This window comes from Antechinus flavipes, chromosome 5 (genome assembly GCF_016432865.1).
Source record: "Antechinus flavipes isolate AdamAnt ecotype Samford, QLD, Australia chromosome 5, AdamAnt_v2, whole genome shotgun sequence".
NCBI classification, from domain to species: Eukaryota; Metazoa; Chordata; class Mammalia; order Dasyuromorphia; family Dasyuridae; genus Antechinus; species Antechinus flavipes.
The window spans coordinates 103,831,885-103,854,746 of record NC_067402.1 but is presented as its reverse complement, the minus strand read 5'-3'; the positions used below and the strand labels follow the sequence as shown (position 1 = coordinate 103,854,746).

Here is a 22,862-nt window from a genome sequence, read left to right as displayed (position 1 = left end):
TATATGATATTTCATGTTTTCTTTCCTCCCTAACCCCAGGTTTGGTTGTGTTTTTTTGTTTTATTATTCCTTATGCCTCATAGAGTCATTACTTTTTATTTGGCCAAATCTGATTTTTAAGAAGTTATTTTCTTTAGTAAAGTTTTGCACTTCATTTACTAAACAGTTAATTATTTTTAAACTTATTTTCCCATTGTTTCCACTTGATATTTAAAATAATTTTTTTTTTTTTGCTCTTTAATTCTTCTAGGAAGATTTTTTGGGGAGATTGTATGCAATCTGCATTTTAATTTTAATTTGAGGAATACTTGTGGATATTTTCAGGTCCTTTTCTTTGTTTCTCAAGTTTCTTAGACACCTTAGTAGTTCTTTCTGGTTGAATTGTTTCTGTTTGTTTGCTCATTTTCCAGCCTGCTTATTATTGACTTTGGACTTTAGTTAGTAGTGAGCTCTGTGTAGTTTGGAGGGATTGTTTGGCTTCCCACTGTTGCTGCCTTCCATGGTTTGCTCCTGGCTAGTCCCTGTCCCCAGTGTTGGCTAACCTCTCTGAGATTCTAAGCTGCTCTGGGCTGGAAAAATGACTCACTGTGACTTTCATCTTTCTTTTTCAGAATTTGGTTTATCCAGCCATCGGGCTGCTCACAAAATCATTTGCATATGGCAGTGATGATCTAAACGCTAGGTACAACAAACTCCCACTGGTTTAGTTCTATAAGTTGATAATTTTGTATGGCCATTAATGATGTTAGAAATATTCACATGATGACCCATGGCAGAAAAAATGTTCCCCATCCCTGTTCTAGATTATTATGGAGGTGTTGAGTAAAAACTCGGGCAAAAAATGCATTCTTTCATTCTACCATTTTGATCCTATCTCCCTTTTTAGAAGCTTCTCCAGGGGAAAAAAAAAAAAAAAACAAAACCTTGGACCTGAAACGAGAAGAATTAAAAGTATTCTTCTATTTCTAGAGAATTCTCAACTTGGAGGGGTTTTGGACTTTACTTTCAAATGGCTTTTTAATCAAACTTTCTGTAAATTTTTTTCTTTCTGGGCAGAGTCAAAATGATGACACAAAGGCAAGAAGTTGCCTGAACTCTATCCCCAGTTTCCTTTAAAACTCTTAATCAAGCCACAAAATGAATACTAGTATGACAGAATCTACCAAAAGACAGTAACAATTTTATAGCCTCAGATAATTTAGAAGGATTGAAGGGGAAAGATCTCTTACTTGAGTAAAATAAGGGCTTAGCCCAATACAGGTGGTATCCAGGAAAGCTAGCAGAAAGTCTTAATCCCACATATCAGCAACTGAAGCCCAGGGCTTTAGGTCAGGGGGGCCAGTGGCACAGCTAGTCAGTTGTAAGGTCTCCAACTCTAGTACAGCAGGTGAGCCACCAGCCATGGGGCCCCTGAAACAAGTAGGCTCCCAACCTCAAATGCAGGAAATCAATCATCAGGCCACTGGCCCTGAGATCAAGAAACTTGAGATAGTGTTCTGTACCCCAGGAATAGAGCCCAATTTTAAAAGTTATGAAATAGGCGAAAAAAAATTAGCAAAACAAATAAAAACCCTAGCTCTAGAAAAGTACTATGGCAACAGGGAAGATCAAAACATAATTTCAGAAGAGGACAATAGTTTTACAATACCTTTATGAGAAGCTTCAAAGAAAAATATGAATTGGTCTCAGACCCAAAAAGTACTCATAGAAGAGCTCAAAAAGAATTTTAAACATCAAATAAAAAGGGGCAGCTAAATGGCGCAGTGGATAGAGTACCAGTCCTGAGTTCAAATATGGCCTCAGACACTTAACCATTCCTAGCTGTGTGATGCTGGGCAAATCACAACCCCAACTGCCTCAGGGGAAAAAAAAATCAAAAAGATTTAAAAATCAACTTTTACTTTCTGCGACTTTTTGCTCTTTATGAGATGCCATAGAGATAAAATTAGTAGCAATTATTTCTATTTTGGCATCTTGATACTTTTTTTAATCTTTCATTATATACCATTGTAATTTGGATTTCTTTTCTGAGAATTTCCTGTTTTTTTTTTTTTTTTATGGACCATTTATTAATTGGGATGGCTCTTATTTTTAAAAATTTGAAGCAGATCTATATATTTTAGAATATCTTTAATATATCATACTATATATATTTTAGAAATGACTCCTTCATCAAAGAAACTTGCTAAAAAGATTTTTTCCCATTTACTTCTCTTCTAATTTCAGCTGCATTGGTTTTAGTCATGCAAAACTTTTTAAATTTTATATAAACAAGATTGTCCATATTACCTTCTGTAATCCTCTCCATTTCTTATTTGGTCATGAACTCTTTCCATAAATTTGACAAATACTTTTTTTCTTGTCCTCATATATGAAATCATTCTTTGGACTCATTTGTACCCATTTGGAATTTAGGTTAGTATATGGTGTGTGCTGTTGGTCTATATATAGTTTCTGCCAGAGTACTTTACAGTTTTTCTCAGTTTTTGGTAAATAAGATACCTTTTAAAAAAAAATTATAGTTTTTTATTGACAAAACATATGCATGGATAATTTTTCAACATTGACCCTTGCAAAAACTTCTCTTCCAACTTTTCCCCTCTTTTCTTCCACCCCCTTCCCTAGATGACAGGTAGTCCCATACATGTTAAATATGTTAACATACATTCAAATACAATATATGTACACATTTATATAGTTGTCTTGCTACACAAGAAAAATCGGATTTAGAAAGAAGGTAAAAATAACCTATGAAGAAAAACAATGCAAGCACACAATAACAGAGTATAAATGCTATGTTGTGATCCACACTCATTTCCCAGTGTTCTTTCACTGGATGTAGCTGGTTCTGTTCATTACTGATCAATCGGAACTGAATTAGATCCTCTCATTGTTGAAGATAGCCACTTCCTCAGAATTGAGCCTTATATAGTATTGTTGAAGTGTATAATGATCTCCTGGTTCTGCTCATTTCACTTAGCATCTGTTCATGTACGTCTCTCCAGGCCTCTCTGTATTCATTCTGCCGGTCATTTCTTATAGAACAATAATATTCCATAATATTTATATAATCACAATTTAGTCAGCCATTCTCCACTTGATGGACATCCATTCAGTTTCTAGTTTCTAGCCACTACAAAAAGGGCTGCTATATGGGACCCACATTTTTGCACATATAGATCCCTTTCCCTCCTTTAAGATCTCTTTGGGATATAAGCCCAGTAATAACACTGCTGGATCAAAGGATATACACAGTTTGACAACTTTTTGAGCATAGTTCCAAATTACTCTCCAGAATGGTTGGATTCATTCACAACTCCACCAGCAATGCATCAATGTCCCAGTTTCCCCACATCCCCTCCAACATTAGTCACTATCTTTTCCTGTCATCTTAGCCAATCTGAGAGGTGTCTAGTGGTAAGATTCCTTTTTTTAAAATAGTATTTTATTTTTCCAAATACATGTTAAAGAATGTTTTCAACATTCATCTTTGCAAAGCCTTATGTTCCAAATTTTTCTCCCTTTCCTCTCCCCTGTCCCCTTTCTAATATAGCAAACAGTTCAGTGTAGGTTAAACATATGCAATTCTTCTAAACATATTCCCATATTTATCATGCTGAACAAAAATGTCATATCAAAAGGAGGGAAAACACAAAAAAGATGGGAGTAAAGCAAGCAAAAAACAACAACCAAAAAAGATGGAAATACTATCCTTTGAACCACATTTAGTTCCCATAGTCTTCTCTCTGGATGTAAATCTTTTGGAGAGCCAAGTCCATTACAGTTGATCACTTAATCTTATTGCTGTGTACAATGTTTTTAGTTCTACTCATTTCATTTAGCATCAGTTCATGTAGGTCTTTCCAGGCTTTTCTGAAATTAGTTTGCTCATCATTTCTTTTAGAGCAATAATACTCCATTACATTTATATGTCATAACTTATTCAACCATTCCCCAATTGATGTGCATCTATTCAGTTTCCAGTTCGTTGTCACCACCAAAAGGGCTGCCACAGATATTTTTACACACATGGGCTCTTTTCCCTTTTTTATGATCTCTTTGGGATACAGACCTAGGAGAAATAGTGCTGGGGATATGCACAGGATTTGCACAATTTGATAGCTTTTGGGCATAGTTTCAAGTTACTCTCCAGAATGATTGGATCAATTCACAAAGCTAATCACGCTGTATTAGTGTCCCAGTTTTCCCACATCCCTTTCAACATTCATCATTATCTTTTCCTGTCATCTTACCCCAATCTGAGAGAGGTGAAGTTGCACCTCAAAATTGTCTTATTTTTATTTCTCCAATAGTGATTTAGAGTTTTTTTTCTCATATGATTAGAAATGGCTTTTAATTTCTTTGTTTGAAAATTGTTCATATCCTTTGACCATTTATGAACTGGGGAATGGTTTGTACTCTTATAAATATGAATTCGTTCTCTATGTATTTTAGAAATGAGGCCTTTATCAGAAACACAGGATGTAAATTTCCCCCCCAGCTTTCTGCTTCCCTTCTAATCTTGGCTACATTTCTTTTGTTTGTGCAAAATCTTTTTAATTTAATGTAATCAAAATTATCCATTTTGCATTTCATAACTATTCTCTAGTTCTTTGGCCTTAAATTCTTCCCTTCTCTACAGATCTGAGAAGTAAACTATTCCTTATTCTCCTAATTTGCTATAATGTCACTCTTTATGTCTAAATCATGAATCCATTTCAACCTTATCTTGGAATAGATGTTAGTGCCTAGTTTCTGCCATACTGTTTTCCCTTTTTCCCAGCAATTTTTGTCAAAGAGTGAGTTCTTATACCAGAAGCTGGAATCCTTTAGCTTTATCAGACACATTACTATAATAGTCATTGAATATTGTGTTTTGTGAAGCTAACCTATTCCATTGATTCACCACTCTTATTTCTTAGCCAGTACAAAATGGTTTTGATGACTACTACTTTATAATATATTTTTAGATCTGGTACAACTAGACCTTGAATAGAATTTTTAAAAATTTATTTATATTGCAGCTTTTTATTTACAAAACATGCATGGGTAATTTTTCCTTTTTTTCAATCAGAAAAAATTAAATTTTATGTTTTTTCTATAGATTGGGAACACTGGCCTGCACAGCTCAGTATAGATGTATATATACAAATACACACATAAACATACATGCCATATGGGCTCATCTATGTGTATGCATACATGTAGTATACATGTATTATATACTCATACATGCATGCATGTATACATACACATATGCACATATATACTATATATCAGGTGCTTTGATATTAGTTAATTAAGAATTTGCAAAGTGAAAGAGAAATATCATCAAATAACAAAATAGAAACATGAATCAAACAATGGACATATACATTGTTACATAAGAAGTGAAATCAAAATGATCAAATTTAAAAATTTTTCTATTTCCACTTTCCAGAATGGGTAGATTTTATAAGGATCTTCTTGACACTGCCAATAAACAATCCATTGAGAATATTCTCTTTTGGAATATCTTCTGTAGTCTTCAGAAGAGTTGATATGAGCTAAGATTTTCTTTTTTTTTTGTTTGTTTGTTTAAATTAATTATTATTATTATTATTTTAATTTACAAAGCATATGCATGGGAATTTTTCCAACATTGACCCTTGTAAAACCTTTTGTTCCAAAATTTCCCCTTCTTCCCCCCCACCCCCTCCCCTAGTCTGCACATGGTCTAATACATGTTAATATGTTGAAATACATGTTAAATCCAATATATGTATACATATTTATACAGTTGTCTTGCTGCACAAGAAAAATCAAATCAAAAAGGAAGGAAAAGAAAAACTGATAAAGACAAAATGCAAGCAAATAACAACAGAGTGAGAATGCTATGTTATGTTCCATACTCTGTTCATACAGTTCTCTCTTTCTGGGTGTAGATGGCTCTCTTCGTCACTGAACAAGTAGAACTGGTTTGAATCCTCTCATTGTTGAAGAGAGCCATGTCCATCAAAATTGATCATCATATAGTTTTGTTGTCATGTATGATGATCGCCTGGTTCTGCTCATTTCACTTAGCATCAGTTCATGTAAGTCTCTCCAAACCTCTCTGAAATCATCCTGGTGGTTGTTTCTTACAGAACAATAGTATTCCATAATAGTCATATACCATAATTTATTAAGCCATTCTCCAACTGATAGGCATCCACCCAGTTTCTAGTTTCTTACCACTAGAAAGAGGGCTGTCACAAACATTTTTGCACATGTAGGCTCCTTTCCATGGGTAATTTTTCAACATCGACCCTTACTAAACCTTTTGTTCCAATTTTTCCCCTCCTTCCTCCACCTCCTCCCCTAGATGGCAGATAGTCTAATACATGTTAAGTATGTTAAAATATATGCTAAATCCAATATATGTATACATATTTATACTATCTTGCTGTACAAGAAAAATTGGATCTAGAAAGGAAAGAAACCTAAAAAGGAAAACAAAAAATGCAAACAAACAATAACAGAGTGGAAATGTTATGTTGTGGTCCACAATAATTTCCCATAGTCCTCTCTCTGGGTGTAGAAGACTCTCTTCATTACTGAACAGTTGGAACTGGTTTGAATCATCTCATTGTTGAAGAGAGCCATGTCCATTAGAATTGATCATCATATAGTCTTGTTATTGCTGTGTATAATGATCTTCTGGTTCTGCTCATTTCACTTAACATCAGTTCATGTAAGTCTCTCCAGGCCTCTCTGAAATCATCCTGCTGGTCGTTTCTTATAGAACAATAATATTGCATAACATTCATATACCATAATTTATTCAGCCATTCTCCAACTGATGGGCATCCTCTCAGTTTCCAGTTTCTAGCCACTTCAAAAAGGGCTGCCACAAACATTTCTGCACATGTGGGTCCCTTTCCCTCCTTTAAGATCTCTTTGGAATAAGCCCAATAGAAACACTGCTGAGTCAAAGGGTATGTACAATTTGGTAACTTTTTGAGCAGAGTTCCAAATTGCTTTCCAGAATGATTGGATTTGTTTACAGTTCCACTAACAATGTATCAGTGTTCTAGTTTTCTTACATCCCCTCCAACATTAGTCATTATCTTTTCCTGTCATTTTAGCCAATCTGAGAGGTTTGTAGTGGTTTCTTGGAGTGGTCTTAATTTGCATTTGAATAGAATTTTTTATCCCAATAAGCTGGTATCTTTGAATTTATCAAATGCTAGGCCACCATGTGCCTTTGCTTTTGTACATTGTGCATCTAATCTGTTCTACTGATCAATTTTTTAAATTTTGTTTTGTTGTTGTTTCAGTTACGTCCAACTTTTTGTGATTCCATTTTGGGATTTTCTTGGCAAAGATACTAGAGTAGCTTGCCATTTTCTTTTCTAGCTCATTTTACAAAGGAGGAACTGAGGGAGACAAGATTAGGTCATACAAGTTAACCAGGGTCACACAGCTACTATGTGTTTGAAGCCCAGATTTGAACTCAGAAAGATGAGTCTTCTAGATTTCAGGCTTAGCATTCTATCCATTGAGCCACCTTGTTGTTTTAACAATATAATTTTGCTAATTAGTACTTTGAAGTCTAGTTTTAGACCTGGTACTCCTAGACTTCCTTTGTTCCCACTTTAAAAACTCAATTCCCTTAATATTCATAACCTTTTGTGAGAAACTTACATTTTAATGGTAAGGAGGAAAGGGAGGCTGTATATACATGGGTCTGTGGTATATAGATAGCCAGGAAGGGGGGGAGAAAGCCTTGTTCTAGTCAGAATAATAAAGCAAAAACTTAAATATATGAGCTAGGGAACCAGTGGAGTCTAGGCTTGGGAGAGGAATATGGAAGACCAAGAGTTTGCTTAGGGTGAGGTTATGGCTAAGTCTTGAATGAAGTCAACCATGTAGATGCATTAGTCCACCCACCAGAATATAAGCTGATTCAAAGCACAATCTGTTTTTTGTGTTTTTGTGTTTCCCCACATAAAACTTGCAAGTTAGTCAGCTTTTAATATTTAATATTTAATATTCAAGTGAATTGAATGGTAAAATTTTATGATATTTCTATTAACATCATATTTGAGTTTGTTTTCAGCTAAAGTGGATTGGTAGAAGCAAGGAGAGATATAATTTGATGAAATAATTCTCTCCTTTTTTTTTTTTTTAAGCTTTGAAGGAGGCCAATGAGGCTTTGCCCTAAAATTCGCGGCAGTGATTTTAAGTTTTACTTTGTGATGACCTTTTTCTGTACTTTGTACCACCACTTTTCTGCTTGAAATTTTCTTTCCTTTGTTAAGCTTAAGAGACACGAAATTTATCTAGACTGGTTTTTACTTAGGAATAAGATTTATTGTTTTTTTTAAATAATAGCTTTTTATTTTCAGAATGCCTGCAAAGATATTTTTCAACATTCATCCTCTTGAAATGCTTTGAATTCCAGTTTTTTTTCCTCCTCTCTTCCCTTCACTTTCTTGACTTAGACAACAAGTAATCTAATATAGGTTAAATATGGGCAGTTTTATTATCCATATTTCCACATTTATCATGCTGCATAAAGAAAAAAATGAGAAAGAAAACAACAACAAAAAAGGTGAAAATACTATGTTGTGATCCACATTCAGTCCCCATAGTCATTTCTCTGGATACATATGGCTCTCTCCAACACAGTTTTACTGGAATTGGTCTGAATCGTCTCATTGTTGAAAAGAGCCATATCCATCAGAATTGATCATCATATAATCTTGTTGTTGCTGTATATAATGTTCTATTGATTCTACTCACTTCACTTAGCATCAGTTCATATAAGTCTCTCAAGACCTCTCTGAAATTGTCCTGTTGATCATGCTTCTTAGAACAATGATAATTCCATAACTTATTCACCCATTCTCCAACTAATGGGCACCTACTCAGTTATACCTAAAATATCTTCCCCCAGATTCTGCTTTCAAGCTTTTGTACAAATTTGTTTTTATTGAACCAAATTTCAGATTAATCCTGAATTTGCAGAATGTTGATTTTTAGAACAATGTTTCCATAGAATGTAATAGATTTTCTATCTTGTACCAGTAAGCCAGTATTGGAAGACTTTGTAAAATCATTATCTGCAAAATATAATATAGATGTAGGCTCTATTGCTTTTGGGAATTTTTTTTTTAATTCAAGGTAACAAATAGGGATCTTGAACTGTTTATACTTAATTTTTTTTTTTTTTTTTTTGCAGGGTGTGAAATCTAAACACCGGAAAGATCGACCACAAGATTTAATTGATATAGGTTTTGGCTATGATGAGACAGATCCATTCATTGATAATTCAGAGGCCGTGAGTAATTCTTTTCTTTTCCAGATATTTTATTATTTTCATAGGTTTTAAAAGTTTCACTGATGAAATACAGGGGGGAATAATACTACTTTTAAACATTTTGCCATTATAATTCTACTAATGATTTTGGATCTTGGTTGTAAAAATAAATCTGTGATGACCGCATTAGCACCCTGGATACCTTAGAATCAGCCAGAGTCAGGAATAGCAAAAGTCCTTAATCTTTACTCTTGGTCTTTAGAGTAGGATTGAATTGGATGGATGCAGAATTTCCATGACCTCCTTCTTCCTCATCTACCACCAAAGTGACCCTGGCTAGTCTTACTCCACTCCCTAGTCCCTCCTACAATTCTCTGTATATACCAATTATCAAGCCAGCACAGGATAGTGGGAAGGGCTGTTTTCCAAGTATATCCTTATAGAGTATTGTCCAATCAGTAATTAGCCTTAAGTGCTTGGTTGTCCAGACCTCAGTGCATAAACTCAAGAGTTTCAGCCCTCTACATAAATCAGTATACTTCTCTCTAGTTTAAAAGAAAATCATACCTCCCATGATTGAAGGATCTATCTTTAACTTCCAGTTTTAAGACTTAATTTTTATATAGGAAACTGTTCAAGTTGGTTTTAATTCTGAAAGAGTGGCCCTATCAAAGACATATGCATTAGTACCTGAACACTATATTTTCCATAGTGCATAGAAGAAACTACTTTATAGTATAGTAGAAAATCCTGAGATTTAGTATATGTCCCCTTATTTTTTTACTCACACAGCTGTTACTTTGTTATAGGTTTTAATCACTTTAGGCCTGTATGGTAGCAGTATCCTTCTAATTGATTTTCCTGCCTCAAGTTTTTTCCCACCCCAATCTATCATCCACTCAGCTTTCAAGCCAATTTTCTTTAAACATTGGTCTTACCATGTCATTTTCCTACCCCAGAGCTCCAGTGGATCTGATTATCTTTAGGATAAAATATAAAATCCTTTGTTTGGCATTGAAAGTGCTTCAAATTTGAAAAGTGCTTTCTAGTCTTCTTAGACTTTTATTTCCTTCCATGTGTTTCTATAATCCAGTCATGCTGACCTTCTTTAAATTTTTTTTAAAAATTATTTTAAAAATAAGTCTTATTTGCCCGTCTGAGCATTGAAAAGACCAGTAATCTTCTTGTTCACATATAACACTTCTTTTCCTACTGTATATTTTCTAGGACTGTCCCCCATGCCTAAAATGCTCTCCTTTCTTTTATTTGATTCTCATCTTCCCTGGCTTTCTTCAAGACTCAATTAAAATCCTACATTTGGTGAGAGGTCTTTCCCTCCCTTTTCCTTTTGAGATTTCCTTACATTTGCAGTGTATCTTGTATGTTATCTTCATATATTGTCTTCCCCATTAGAATGTGAACTACCTCGGGGAAGGAATATTGTTTTAATCTTTGTATCTCTGATACTTGACATATAATAAGACCTTAATAAATACAGCTTGCTGAATTGCTTCTATGCTGATAGTCATTTGTTTATTCAGGTTCTTTGCTCAGTTGGAAGCAGTTTCTCTTTTTTCCATTGACCTTATTATTTTTTGTTAAATTTTCCCATGGCAGTGTTTTCCTTTAAATAATTTCATTCTTTGTGTATTTTCTTTTCTTGTTTCTATTTTCCCTGTCTTGTATCTATATATCTGTATTTAAATCTACATATTCATATATATATATATATATATACACACACACACACACATACTTAATACATACATACATATGCTATGAAGTTTTTCTGAATTTTTTTGGTTTGTTACTTCTTGTGACATAATAATATTCCATTACCTTTACATATCAGTTTATAATAAAAGTCAGTGACAAAAAGAATAAGTCCTATATACAGTAAAATATTTGTAGCAGCACTTTTAGATGTAGCAGAGATGTAGTAAAGACTTGGAAACAGCATTTCTATCACTTGAAGAATGTCTATGATACATAAATATATTGTACAGTTGCACTGTAAATAACAATACTGAAAAATAGGGAAAGTCATGAGAAAAGTTCATATGAAGTGAAGAAAGCAGAACTGGGGAAGCCAATATACTTATTATTGATTTCAGGTTTGTAACTGAAAAGAAGAGCAACAAAACTAGAATGTGTGGTTTAATGTCCAAAGTTGGCCCAGAAAAATAAATAAGAAAATATACTTCGATTACTCCTTTGCATCTGAGGGAGACTTTACTTATAAATCTAAACAATTCATCTCACTAATTTAAGGGAAAACCTGAATGTTGCTTCTTCCAGTTTCTATAGTTCAGTCTCTGAGCATTTTAAATCAAAGATTAGAGGATCTGAAAGGACCTTTAGTATCAGATTGTTGAAAATCATCCTCCCCACCCCCCTGAGAGGTTTTTTTTTTTAAACTATTAATAGTCTTTCTTTGATGTACCAATCTCATTGCCTTCCTAGGTCACGATTGACCTCTTTTTTGTCAGATTAGAAAATCTGATATTTGAATTCAGTACTAGATAATCTAAGAAGCAAAATACCATTGTAATTATCTATTATGACACATACATTTCCTTTTTTTTTTAAAACAATTTGTTTTAAATTTCTGTCAATCTAAAACATATGATCTTCTAATTGCTTAGAAAAGATAAAGAAATTTGGCATGGTTAGTGTTTTAAAGCATTTACTTGTTGAGATAATGCATAATAAGAGATGAGATGAGGTAGCAGTGTCTTTGGAATTATAGGACCTAGGCATAATAGTATTTGATCATATGTTGTTTTAATTTTTAAGTTTGAATCTCTCATCTTATTCATGCATTGGTAAAAATAATATTAGTATTCCTGACAGCTTTATTAATTAGGGAATTATTAGAGCTGAATTCTTACCATATATTCTGAGAATTTAATATTGATAATTTTAACAATAATTGATAATAAAGAATTTCTATATTAACAGCTGTAGGATGATAATTTTCCTTTCAGTTTTGTGAGTTTTCTTATCTTCTTCCAAATGCAGTGAATTTGTTCTTTTACTTGAGAGAGAGTTTAAAAAAAAAAAAAAGATTAGACTATGAAACAATTAGTGGTTTTTTTCATTTATAACATTTATAGTTAGCATTTGAGGAATAAAGAGAGATAGCATGTTGAATGCGTTTTTAAAATATTTTAATGAAGATTAACACATTATGTTAAATTCTTAAAAATAAATTCTTGTTTTTCTGTGCAGTATGATGAATTGGTGCCTGCTTCTCTGACCACAAAATATGGAGGATTTTATATCAATACGGGTACACTACAGTTCCGCCAAGCATCAGATACTGAAGATGAAGATTTTTCAGAGAATCAAAAGCACAGGTCACCTAAAGTAAGACGTTGTAAATTTAAAGCACTGATGGGGAACCATACAATTAATAGATTAAAATATTGTAAATTTGCTTATAGATTATATGTTATATAAGTGATGCATTTAAGAAAGTAAAATGCTAATCACAGATAGCTTTATCATTTTAAAAATGTATGATTTGTGAAGTAAGTTTTTTTTAACATAATAATAGTTAACTATAGTTTAACTATGAAATGTTTAGGCAGCTTGGTGGTGCAATGTATAGCTTCTAGGCTTGGAATCAGGAAGACCTGAGTTCAAATTCCATCTCAGACGTTTATAAGCTCTGTGACTCTGGACAAATGGCTTAATTTTTATCTGCCTCAGTTTCCTCAAGTATTAAGTAGGGCCATTAATAACACCTATCTCCCAGGGCTATTGTGAGAATCAATTAAAATAATATTTGTAAAAAATGTTTAGTACAATGCCTGGCACACAAGAAGTATCTTGTTTTTATTAGTACTAATGCTTTAAATTTTAAATTAAAACACTTTATATACATTGTCTTATTTGATCTTCACAACAACTCTAATTAAATACTGTTGTTATACCCATTTTAGGATAAAGACACTGAGGAACAGATACTAAGTAATTTTTTCAAAGTCACATAGATAATGTCAGAGGCAGGATTCAAACCTCCCGACTTTAAAATAGACTTCTGTCAACTAAATTCTTATTGTTTTCTTCTTTTCAAATTTTTCTACCAACATGCCTGTTATGTCTTTATTTTCATCAAAATTTATAAAATTAGAATTTCTTGATGTATAGTGATAACTAGTAAGTAACTCTGTTAGTTTCCATAATATCTTTTATTGGAAACAAGGTTTAGAAATTGCTATATTCCAACTGATGCATGATTTTTAATTACGAAATTTGCTTTCGCCAAACAGATGAGAGTTCATTTTTGACCTAGTAGGGAAATCCTGGGAAGTTGCTTGAGGCACATAAGAGATGATGTGACTTGCCTGGATGATAGAGCCACTTCAAGTCTTAGAGGCAGTGTTTGATAACCATTCTTCTGCCTCCATTCCTTGCACTTTATTGACAGTACTAAGCTACCTTGACTACTTGTGGGTCAAGTAAAATTCTTCTCTCTTCACTTGACAGGTTTCTAAAGTAAAAGATGATGATGTTGGAATAAAAAAACGAAAGCGGAAAGAAGAAGGGGAAAAAGAGAAGAAGCCTAGGAAAAAGGTTCCTAAACAACTGGGGTAGGTTTTAAGAAACAAAATAATGGAAACAGTCATAGACTAACTATTTGACTTTATTCTTAAAACAAATGTGGAATCAACTGTTATCTTGAACTGCTCCTAATTTAATGAAATATTTTTAAAAGAATAAAATGTTGTAGGTGATAGAGAGCATTATATTTAAAGTCAAGAGAAATGGATTCTCTTTTTATATTAGCATATAACAATTTTTTTTTAAATTTTGAGATTGTCAGAAACAAAGTTGGTAGCATGTTTCATCATTAGTCCTTTGGAATCATTTTTAGTCCTTATAAGAATTCCTAAGTCTTTTAAAATTTTTTGTCTTTGTCATATTGTCGTCATTGTATTGGTTGTTTTTTTCTTTTCTGTTCACTTTAGTCTACATCAGTTCTAAAAGTTCTCCCAATTTCTCTAAAACCATCATTTCTTATAGCATGATATTATTCCATCCCAATATTATATAGCATAACATTTTCATTCATTACCCCATTTATAGACATTGCCTCAGATTCCCATTTTTTTGCCACCTCAAGAAAAGCTAGAAATATTCCTACATATCTTTAGAATTTATTTTGCTTAAGATTTAATCCCTTTTTTAGTCTGCTCTCCTTCCAATTCTTCATTGTACTCTCGTTTCTATTTCCCTATTGAGTGAAATGTGTTTCTCGATGTGTGTGCGCACACGCACAAGCACAATTGTTTTTTCTTTCCCCGTCCAAAAGGGAGAGATGCCCAAGTATCACTCATTCGCTCCATTCCTTTCTCCTTATTTGTATAGACTTCTGGTGCACCCAGCTGTGTAATAAAATTTTACCCATTCTTTCCCCCACTAGTATAAGTATATCTCTTTCCCTCCCTATATGTTTTTCTTTTAAGAACCCTAGTAGGGGACAGTTCAATAGCACAATGGGTAGAGCACCAGTCCTAAACTCAGGAGTACCTCAGTTCAAATTCTGACCCAGACACTTATTTGTATTAGCTGTGTGATTATGGGCAAGTGACTTAACCCGACAAGCTTCTCAAAAAACAAAATAAAACAAAAAAAGAACTTCTCTAAGCCTTTTATCTAATTAGACTCTCTGACCCCTGTTTACGATAGGATTTATAAAATTTTTTAAAACTTGTAAAAATTCTTTTTTCATTTATTCTAGGGATTTTATTTAAATTTTTCACCAAGCTGTATTTTTCTTTGAGGTTTTGCTTATTTTGGAGTCATTCTGTTTTTCTGAGGTTGTTTCTTAAAAGTCTTGAAAGAAAATTTTACCTTTTTATGATGAGATTCTTTTTTTGTTTGTTCATTCTTCCAGTCTACTTTTTGACTTTGAACTTTATGTTAGGGCAAACCTTTGCACAGTAATAGTACTAGAGAGAAGATATGGTCTGATCCTGCTGCTGCTTTTTTGGGGTATTGACTATTGTATGCTAGGCTTTTGGGAGTGGCTCAAGCTGGGTATCTACAAGCTTTCAGTGCTCCCAGAATAGTCTGATCCAGGTAAAATCCAATTACTGTTCTACTAAATAAAGTTCTGCAAGCTTCTGACATGGTTTTTGGTCTGAGCCAATAGTCAATGCTGATGGATTCAGCCACCATTAGCCAACTGGAAAAAAAGCTCTGTTCTTTCATCATGAAATTGCTTTGTAGTTTTCCCTTTGTTTTGGTATTCTAACCTTGTTTTTTCTTTTGTAAGCTTTGGAAGGGTCTGAATCACATAATTGCTGCTTGCTTCTGAACTTGTTTATTGCTTAGTACACTGGTTAGGGCCTGTGGCTATTCATTATTCCAGAGTATCATCCCTAGACAAAGGTGCCTTCCTCAGTCTATTCTGGATCCATGATGTCAAACTACATAATGGATTGAACAGATGCCATTTGGCACCTATTCTTGTATCTGCATAAAATCAGGTATGACTCTGGAACTCCATCTGGTATTCATGTTCACTCTAGGTCTTTCAGTCCCTGGCCCTTGGAATGTTCTATATGGCACTTTCTTGTGGCACTAGAGTTCAACAAACCTCTCTAGTGTATTTTCTAGATTTAATGGAAAGAGTTGTTTTTGGGGAGAGTTTGTAGTATTTCTTCTTACACTGCATCTTAGCTCTATTCCATATACCCTCATAATGGCCTAAAACTACTGAAATTATGACAGAAGTCCTTAAGAGAAAATTCTTTGTTTTATTTTTGTTTTTTGTTGTTTATATTTTAATTAAGTAGAAAGTTTTATTGGTGCTTTTTGATTTGACATCCTGATAATTTCTGGTTACTACTTCCTCTCACTAACAGTTTCTACTCCAGTGAGCCTTCCTATATCATTCTCTTCTGCCACCCCCTCTCTCCCTATCCCCCCTCAAGCAAATAAATAAATAAATAAAACAACCAATATAGTGACTGGGTCTGCCTTTGTATATCATGGTACCTCATTCTTCTATTGAAAGGAGGCAACTGTTTCCTTAGTTTTCCTCCTCTTGGCCTCCTTTTTTTTTTTTTTTTAACATCATGCTATTGAGTAAATAAAAATGTACAGTTCAGACTTGGCATACATATCTGTATATTACCTATCCTGTTTTTTCTCTAGTTAGAAGATAAAATTATATTATTCTGTTCATATGTATTCTTCTTATATGTAAAGACAGATCAATTGGTTAGTTAACAAGTGTTTATTAATTGACTTTAGCCAGTCACTATGCTAAGCACTAGAGATAATATGAAAAGGGAAAAAATATCATTATTGCCCTCAAGGAATTAGCATTTTAGTGTAGAAAACAGTATACCAACAACTTTGTACATACAAGATTAGACAGTGTAAATGGAAATATGTCTCAGAGGGATAGTAGTGGCTAGTTGAAAGGATGAAGAAGAGAGTGAGAGAGACTATGAAATATCATTTGTAGATGGTGAGATTTTTGTTGAATCTTGAAAGCAGAAGGCAGACATGAGAAGAAAAGAACATTCTAGAATTGAGGGACAGCCAGTGAAAAGCACAGAGTTGGGAGATTGAATTTAGGGAGGAATAAGTAAGTTATGTCATTAGATCATATAGTATATGGAGGAGGTTAAAGTGTAAGAAGACTGGAAAAGTAGGAAAGGACCAGGTTGTTAGCCAAATGGAAGATTTTATGTTTGATCTTGGAGAGAATAGGGAATCCTTGTAATCTGCTAGAAGGAAGATATAATCAGTTCTTTGCTTTTAGAAAGATTGCTTTGGCAACTGAAAAGAGGATGGATCTGGATAGGGAGACTTGAGTCAAAAAGACCAGCCCTGGACTGTTGCAGTAATCTGAGCAAGAGCGACAGTTGTGTAAGTGGAAAGAAAGTGACATATTTGAAAGATGTTATGAAGGTATAAATGACAAGATGAGAATAGATATAATATATCTGGTAAATTCTGTTAAGAGTCAATGATAGCACAATGGGTACAAACCAGCATAATTAGGAAGTTGTTGGTGTTCTTTTTTTTTTTTTAATTTTTATTTAATAATTACTTTATATTGACAGAATCCATGCCAGGGTAATTTTTTTTACAACATTATCCCTTGCACTTGTTTCTGTTCCGATTTTTTTCCCCTCCCTCCCTCCACCCCCTCCCCTAGATGGCAAGCAGTGCTTTATATGTTGGATATGTTGCAGTATATCCTAGATACAATAAATAAATGTTTGCAGAACCGAACAGTTCTCTTGTTGCATAGGGAGAATTGGATTCAGAAGGTATAAATAACCCGGGAAGCAAAACAAAAATGCAGATAGTTCTCATTCGTTTCCCAGTATTCTTTCTTTGGGTGTAGCTGCTTCTGTCCGTCATTTATCAATTGAAACTCAGTTAGGTCTCTTTGTCAAAGAAATCCACTTCCATCAAAATATGTCCTCATACAATATTGTTGTCGAAGTGTATAATGATCTCCTGGTTCTGCTCATTTCACTTAGCATCAGTTCATGTAAGTCTCGTCAGTCCTCTCTGTATTCATCCTGCTGGTCATTTCTTACAGAACAATAATATTCCATAACATTCATATACCACAATTTACCCAGCCATTCTCCAATTGATGGGCATCCATTCATTTTCCAGCTTCTAGCCACTACAAATAGGGCTGCTACAAACATTTTGGCACATACAGGTCCCTTTCCCTTCTTTAGTATTTCTTTGGGATATAAGCCCAATAGAAACACTGCTGGATCAAAGGGTATGCACAATTTGATAATTTTTTGGGCATAATTCCAGATTGCTCTCCAGAATGGTTGGATTCGTTCACAACTCCACCAACAGTGCATTAGTGTCCCAGTTTTCCCGCATCCCCTCCAACATTCATCATTATTTTTTCCTGTCATCTTAGCCAATCTGACAGGTGTGTAGTGGTATCTCAGAGTTGTCTTAATTTGCATTTCTCTGATCAATAATGATTTGGAACACTCTTTCATATGAGTGGTATTAGTTTCAATTTCATCCTCTGAAAATTGTCTGTTCATATTCTTTGACCATTTATCAATTGGAGAATGGCTTGATTTTTTATAAATTTGAGTCACTTCTCTATATATTTTGGAAATGAGGCCTTTATCAGAACCTTTAACTGTGAAGATGTTTTCCCAGTTTGTTGCTTCCCTTCTAATCTTGTTTGCATTAGTTTTGTTTGTACAAAGGCTTTTTAATTTGATGTAATCAAAATTTTCTATTTTGTGATCAGTAATGGTCTCTAGTTCATCTTTGGTCACAAATTTCTTTCTCCTCCACAAATCTGAGAGATAAACTATTCTATGTTCCAGTTGTTGGTGTTCTTGATAATAATAGGGAATATAGATCTAGAAAGGAAAGATAAGGAGTTCTGTCTCAGATATATTGAGTTTGAATTGTCCAGTAGACGGTTGTTAATGTGAGACTGGATGTTGGAAAAGAGATTAGGGCTGGATAAATAAGTCTGAGAATCATCTGTCTAGAAATGATCTTACCAAATGAAATTGTAAAGAGGCAGAATAAGAGAGGTACTAAGATACTGGACACTCACAGTTAATGGAAAGACCAGGAGAAAGCAGTCTCATATTAATCTGAAAAAGGCTAATCACTACTATTCTGTTATGCTGGTTGAAAAATTAATTTTTTTTCCAGATGGGAATAAGAAAAACATACCTACCCTTTTCTCTGAATTGATTCTAATTGAGGTCAGAAATGTGTGGAATTATTCATGCTGACTTAAATGATTGATCATATTGTAAATACCCAAGTCAATTCTAGATAATTTCTCTTTTGTAGATTTTTGTAACATTAGGATTCCATTTAGATCAATCATATTATCTCACTGTGGATAGTTTTCAAGGCTTTATTCTAGACTTTCTTCTCTTTTCTCTTTATCTTATTTGGTGATCTCTTCAGCTCCACAGGATTAGTTTTCATATGTATCAGATGATATCTAGATCTTTATATCCAGTTCTAGTCTTTCTATTAAGTTCTAGTCTTGTATTTCCAAATACCTTTTGAAAAAAATTTGAACTGGATGTCCTGTAAACATCTCAAACTCAGTATGCCTGTCTTTAAATAGAACTCATGTTTCCTCCCAAACTTGTCCCTTTATCTGCCCTTTCTTGTTACTGCAAGAATACTACTGTCTTCCCTAGTACCTAAGTTCACAATTTTGGAGTTATCCTTGATTTGTCTCTCATGCTAACCCCACTCCTGACAAATACTGTCTTTTCTACCATCATAACATCTCTTGTCTATTTTTTTACATAGCTCTCATCTTTTACAAACACTTACTGCCTCATACTTGGACTATTGAAGTGGCCTGCTGGCTGGTTTCTGGCCTCAATTCTTTTCTCACTTCAGTTCATCTTCTGCCCTGCTATCCAAGTGGTATTCCTAAATCATGTGGCTATCCATATAATCCCTTACTTAGGAAACTTTTGACTCTCTTTTACCTCCAACAACCTGACCCCTTATTTTCTTAATGTTCTTACCTTTGTAATTTTCTCCCACTTGACGTGCTCTTTCCCTTCCTGCTATCGAACCCTGTCTACTTATTCTTCCTTAAATGTGATACTTCTTCCTCTTATTTCCATATCTTTACGTAGACTTTTCCTGATGATGCCTTTAATACTCTTTCTTCTCACTTCTGCCTCTTCTCCCCGAGTTCAAGACTCACCTTAAATACTGCCTTCTGCAGGAAATCTTTCCAATCCTTTTTGCCATGCTCCCTACCTCAGTTGTTTGAACCTTCCTCTCTTAAGGTTATTGTCTTCCTACTTTGTGTAAATCTTGTATGTATCTGTTCATTTATAGTTTGTCTTTCCCATTAGTCTCTTCAGAGAGGATTTTTAAATTTTATTTTATATTATATTGCCAGTGCCTACACAGTGCCTAGTGTGTAGTTAAGTACTTAATAAGTGCTTGTTTGATTTGATGGATTTTTTGGCTTTTCCAAAATTTGGGTACATAACAATATAATTGATTCTTTTGTATAGTACTCCATATTTTTGAATGCTTATCATTATTTTTATATGAGCCATATCTTAATAGTAACTATAGAAAAATTTTGCTTTTGAAAATTATACATATTTACCCAACATCCTTCATCTTTATTTTTTCTTATATACTTAAGTGGAAATCAAAGGTGAACAAGAATCTGAAATTGGTGGTGGTGATTTAAAGCTCTTAGACCACAAATAATGGATCAAGAAATACCAAATTAAGAGTTTTAAAATTTACATTCTTTTTCTTCCTGCCTATTTTGGAAGTACAAGCTAAACAGAACATGTTTTTGAATATTATCAAATGTTTGCTCTGTCTCTCTCTCCCTGTTTTTTTTTTTTTTAAGTGACCTAGATTTTGATTCGCTAATTTATAGGTATACTACCTTACATGTGTTCACTTTCTAAAGAGAGTGCTTTCTAATAATACGAAGAATGCTTCATAATTTTAGTTGGTCCATCAACTTACGTTGTTCTTAGTTGTGTTTGTTTCTGTTAATCTTTTCTTTCTGTTCTTTGGACTTAATAGTCAGACAGTTACTTAGCATTGGTGCCTGTTTCTTGTTGAAGAGGAAGAAGGAAATTGATAGGAAAGCATAATTTGATATAAACAAAATTTTAAGGTATATAGTTATTTTAAAATTTTCCTAAGTATCTACATATTCATTGTAAAATATTTCAGCTTTCAAAAATACATATAACTTTTCTTTTTCCACAGAGTTGTGGCTTTAAATTCACATAAGTCTGAAAAAAAGAAGAAGAAATTCTACAAAGATCCCCTTTCTCTAGATGCCATGATAAGAAAATTTCAGAAAGAAAAAGAAGCATTAAAAAAGAAAGAGTCTAATTCCAAAGCTCCAGTTACTATGTTGACTACCACTCTCAGTAAATCTCCTTCATCTGCAGCTACAGCAATGGGAAATGAAGTCTCAGACTTAAATCTTAATAGTGCTGACCCAGTCCTTTCCATTTTTGGTAGCACAAATGAACACGAACTACTTCAGGAGGCTGAAAATGCCCTAGAGATGCTTGGTGATTTAGACTTTGACCGGCTACTGGATGCTACATCCAATGGTAGTCCAGTGTCTGAATCAGGGGGAGAGAATGGAAACACTTCCCAGCCAGCCCACACCTCTCAGGTTCTTTTACCCAAGGTGGTGCCTGCCCTCCCAGAAGGTCTGCCAATTCGTCTTGAAAAACGCATTGAAGACCTCCGCATAGTAAGTGTAATCTTTTGAAAAGAAAGTAATTATTTTTAACTTTATTTGAAGGATGTCTAGGGAAAAGTTAGTTTTGTAGGATTTTTTTTCCCCCTAGACAGTACATTTGGATAGAGCACAGAGTCTGCAGTAAGAAAGACCTGAGTTCAAATTTGACCTCCAATGCTTATTAGTCATGGGACCTGGGCAAAATCACTTAACCTTTGATTTCTTCAATTTCCTCAGATATAAAGTGGGGATAATATTATTTTCTTTGTACAGTTGTTTGTAATGATCAAATGAAATAATATTTTAAGAAATGTATCTTGAAAGGTATTATATAGAAAGAGGAATAGCTAATAGAAATAGCAAAACATGTAGCCAATAGACTAGTAATGGAGAATAGTAATCAATTATTTGGAAATTTTACTCTTTTTTTCCCCCCAAAGTATCAGATAACATAGTATTTTTTCATGTTATCTCAGTCTTATCATAGGAATTTCTTTCTTATTTGTTATTAGTAGATAGATCAGAACCTGAGAGATTCCTTAAGATTTTGGAGTCAAAAAATCAATAAACATATATTAAGCTCCTCCTATGTGCTAGGTACAGTTTTAAGCACTGGGGATACAAAAAAAGGCAAAAGATAGTCCCTTCCCATAAAGGGCTTACAAGCTAATAAAAATAAATATCATAGATAGCTTATAAAGAAAATATTTCTGATAAACATGGAAATATGGATGAATCAGATTTGTTGATCTTAACTAGTTTAAGAACTTAGAAATATTTTCAAGGTGCTAAAACTTTTTAAATGAATCTGCTTCTTTTATAATATAATTGATGAATTCTAATTTTTATTTTATTTTATTTTATTTGCAAAATGTCATGATTTTAATTATATATATTATATAATCTTTAAATCTTTTTTTAAAAAAATTTATTATAGCTTTTTATTTACAAGATATATGCATGGGTAATTTTTCAGCACTGACAATTGCAAAATCTTTTGTTCCAATTTTCCTCCTCCTTTTCCCTACCCCCTTTTCCAGATGACAGGTTGACCAGTGCATGTTAAATATGTTAAAGTATATGTTAAATACAATATACGTATACATGTCCATACAGTTACTTTGCTGTACAAAAAGAATCAGACTTTGAAATAGTGTACAATTAACCTGTGAAGGAAATCAAAAATACAGGCAGACAAACATAGAGGGATTGGGAATTCTATGTAGTGGTTCATACTTATTTCCCAGAGTTCTTTCACTGGGTGTAGCTGGTTCAATTCATTACTGCTCTATTGGAACTGATTTGGTTCATCTCATTGTCTTAATT

At 33.6% G+C, this 22,862-nt stretch overlaps 1 protein-coding gene across 2 annotated transcripts in view; it reads left to right on the top strand.

Moving 5' to 3' along the window:
• Positions 1-22,862, top strand: part of UBN2 (ubinuclein 2) — a 128,190-nt gene that overhangs the window by 34,686 nt on the left and 70,642 nt on the right. For both annotated transcript variants that reach the window (XM_051963606.1, XM_051963607.1), the window contains exons 3-6: positions 9,206-9,304; positions 12,515-12,652; positions 13,778-13,881; positions 21,047-21,548. In XM_051963606.1, the coding sequence (XP_051819566.1) occupies positions 9,206-9,304; positions 12,515-12,652; positions 13,778-13,881; positions 21,047-21,548 (843 nt within the window). The remainder of the gene's footprint in view (positions 1-9,205; positions 9,305-12,514; positions 12,653-13,777; positions 13,882-21,046; positions 21,549-22,862) is intronic.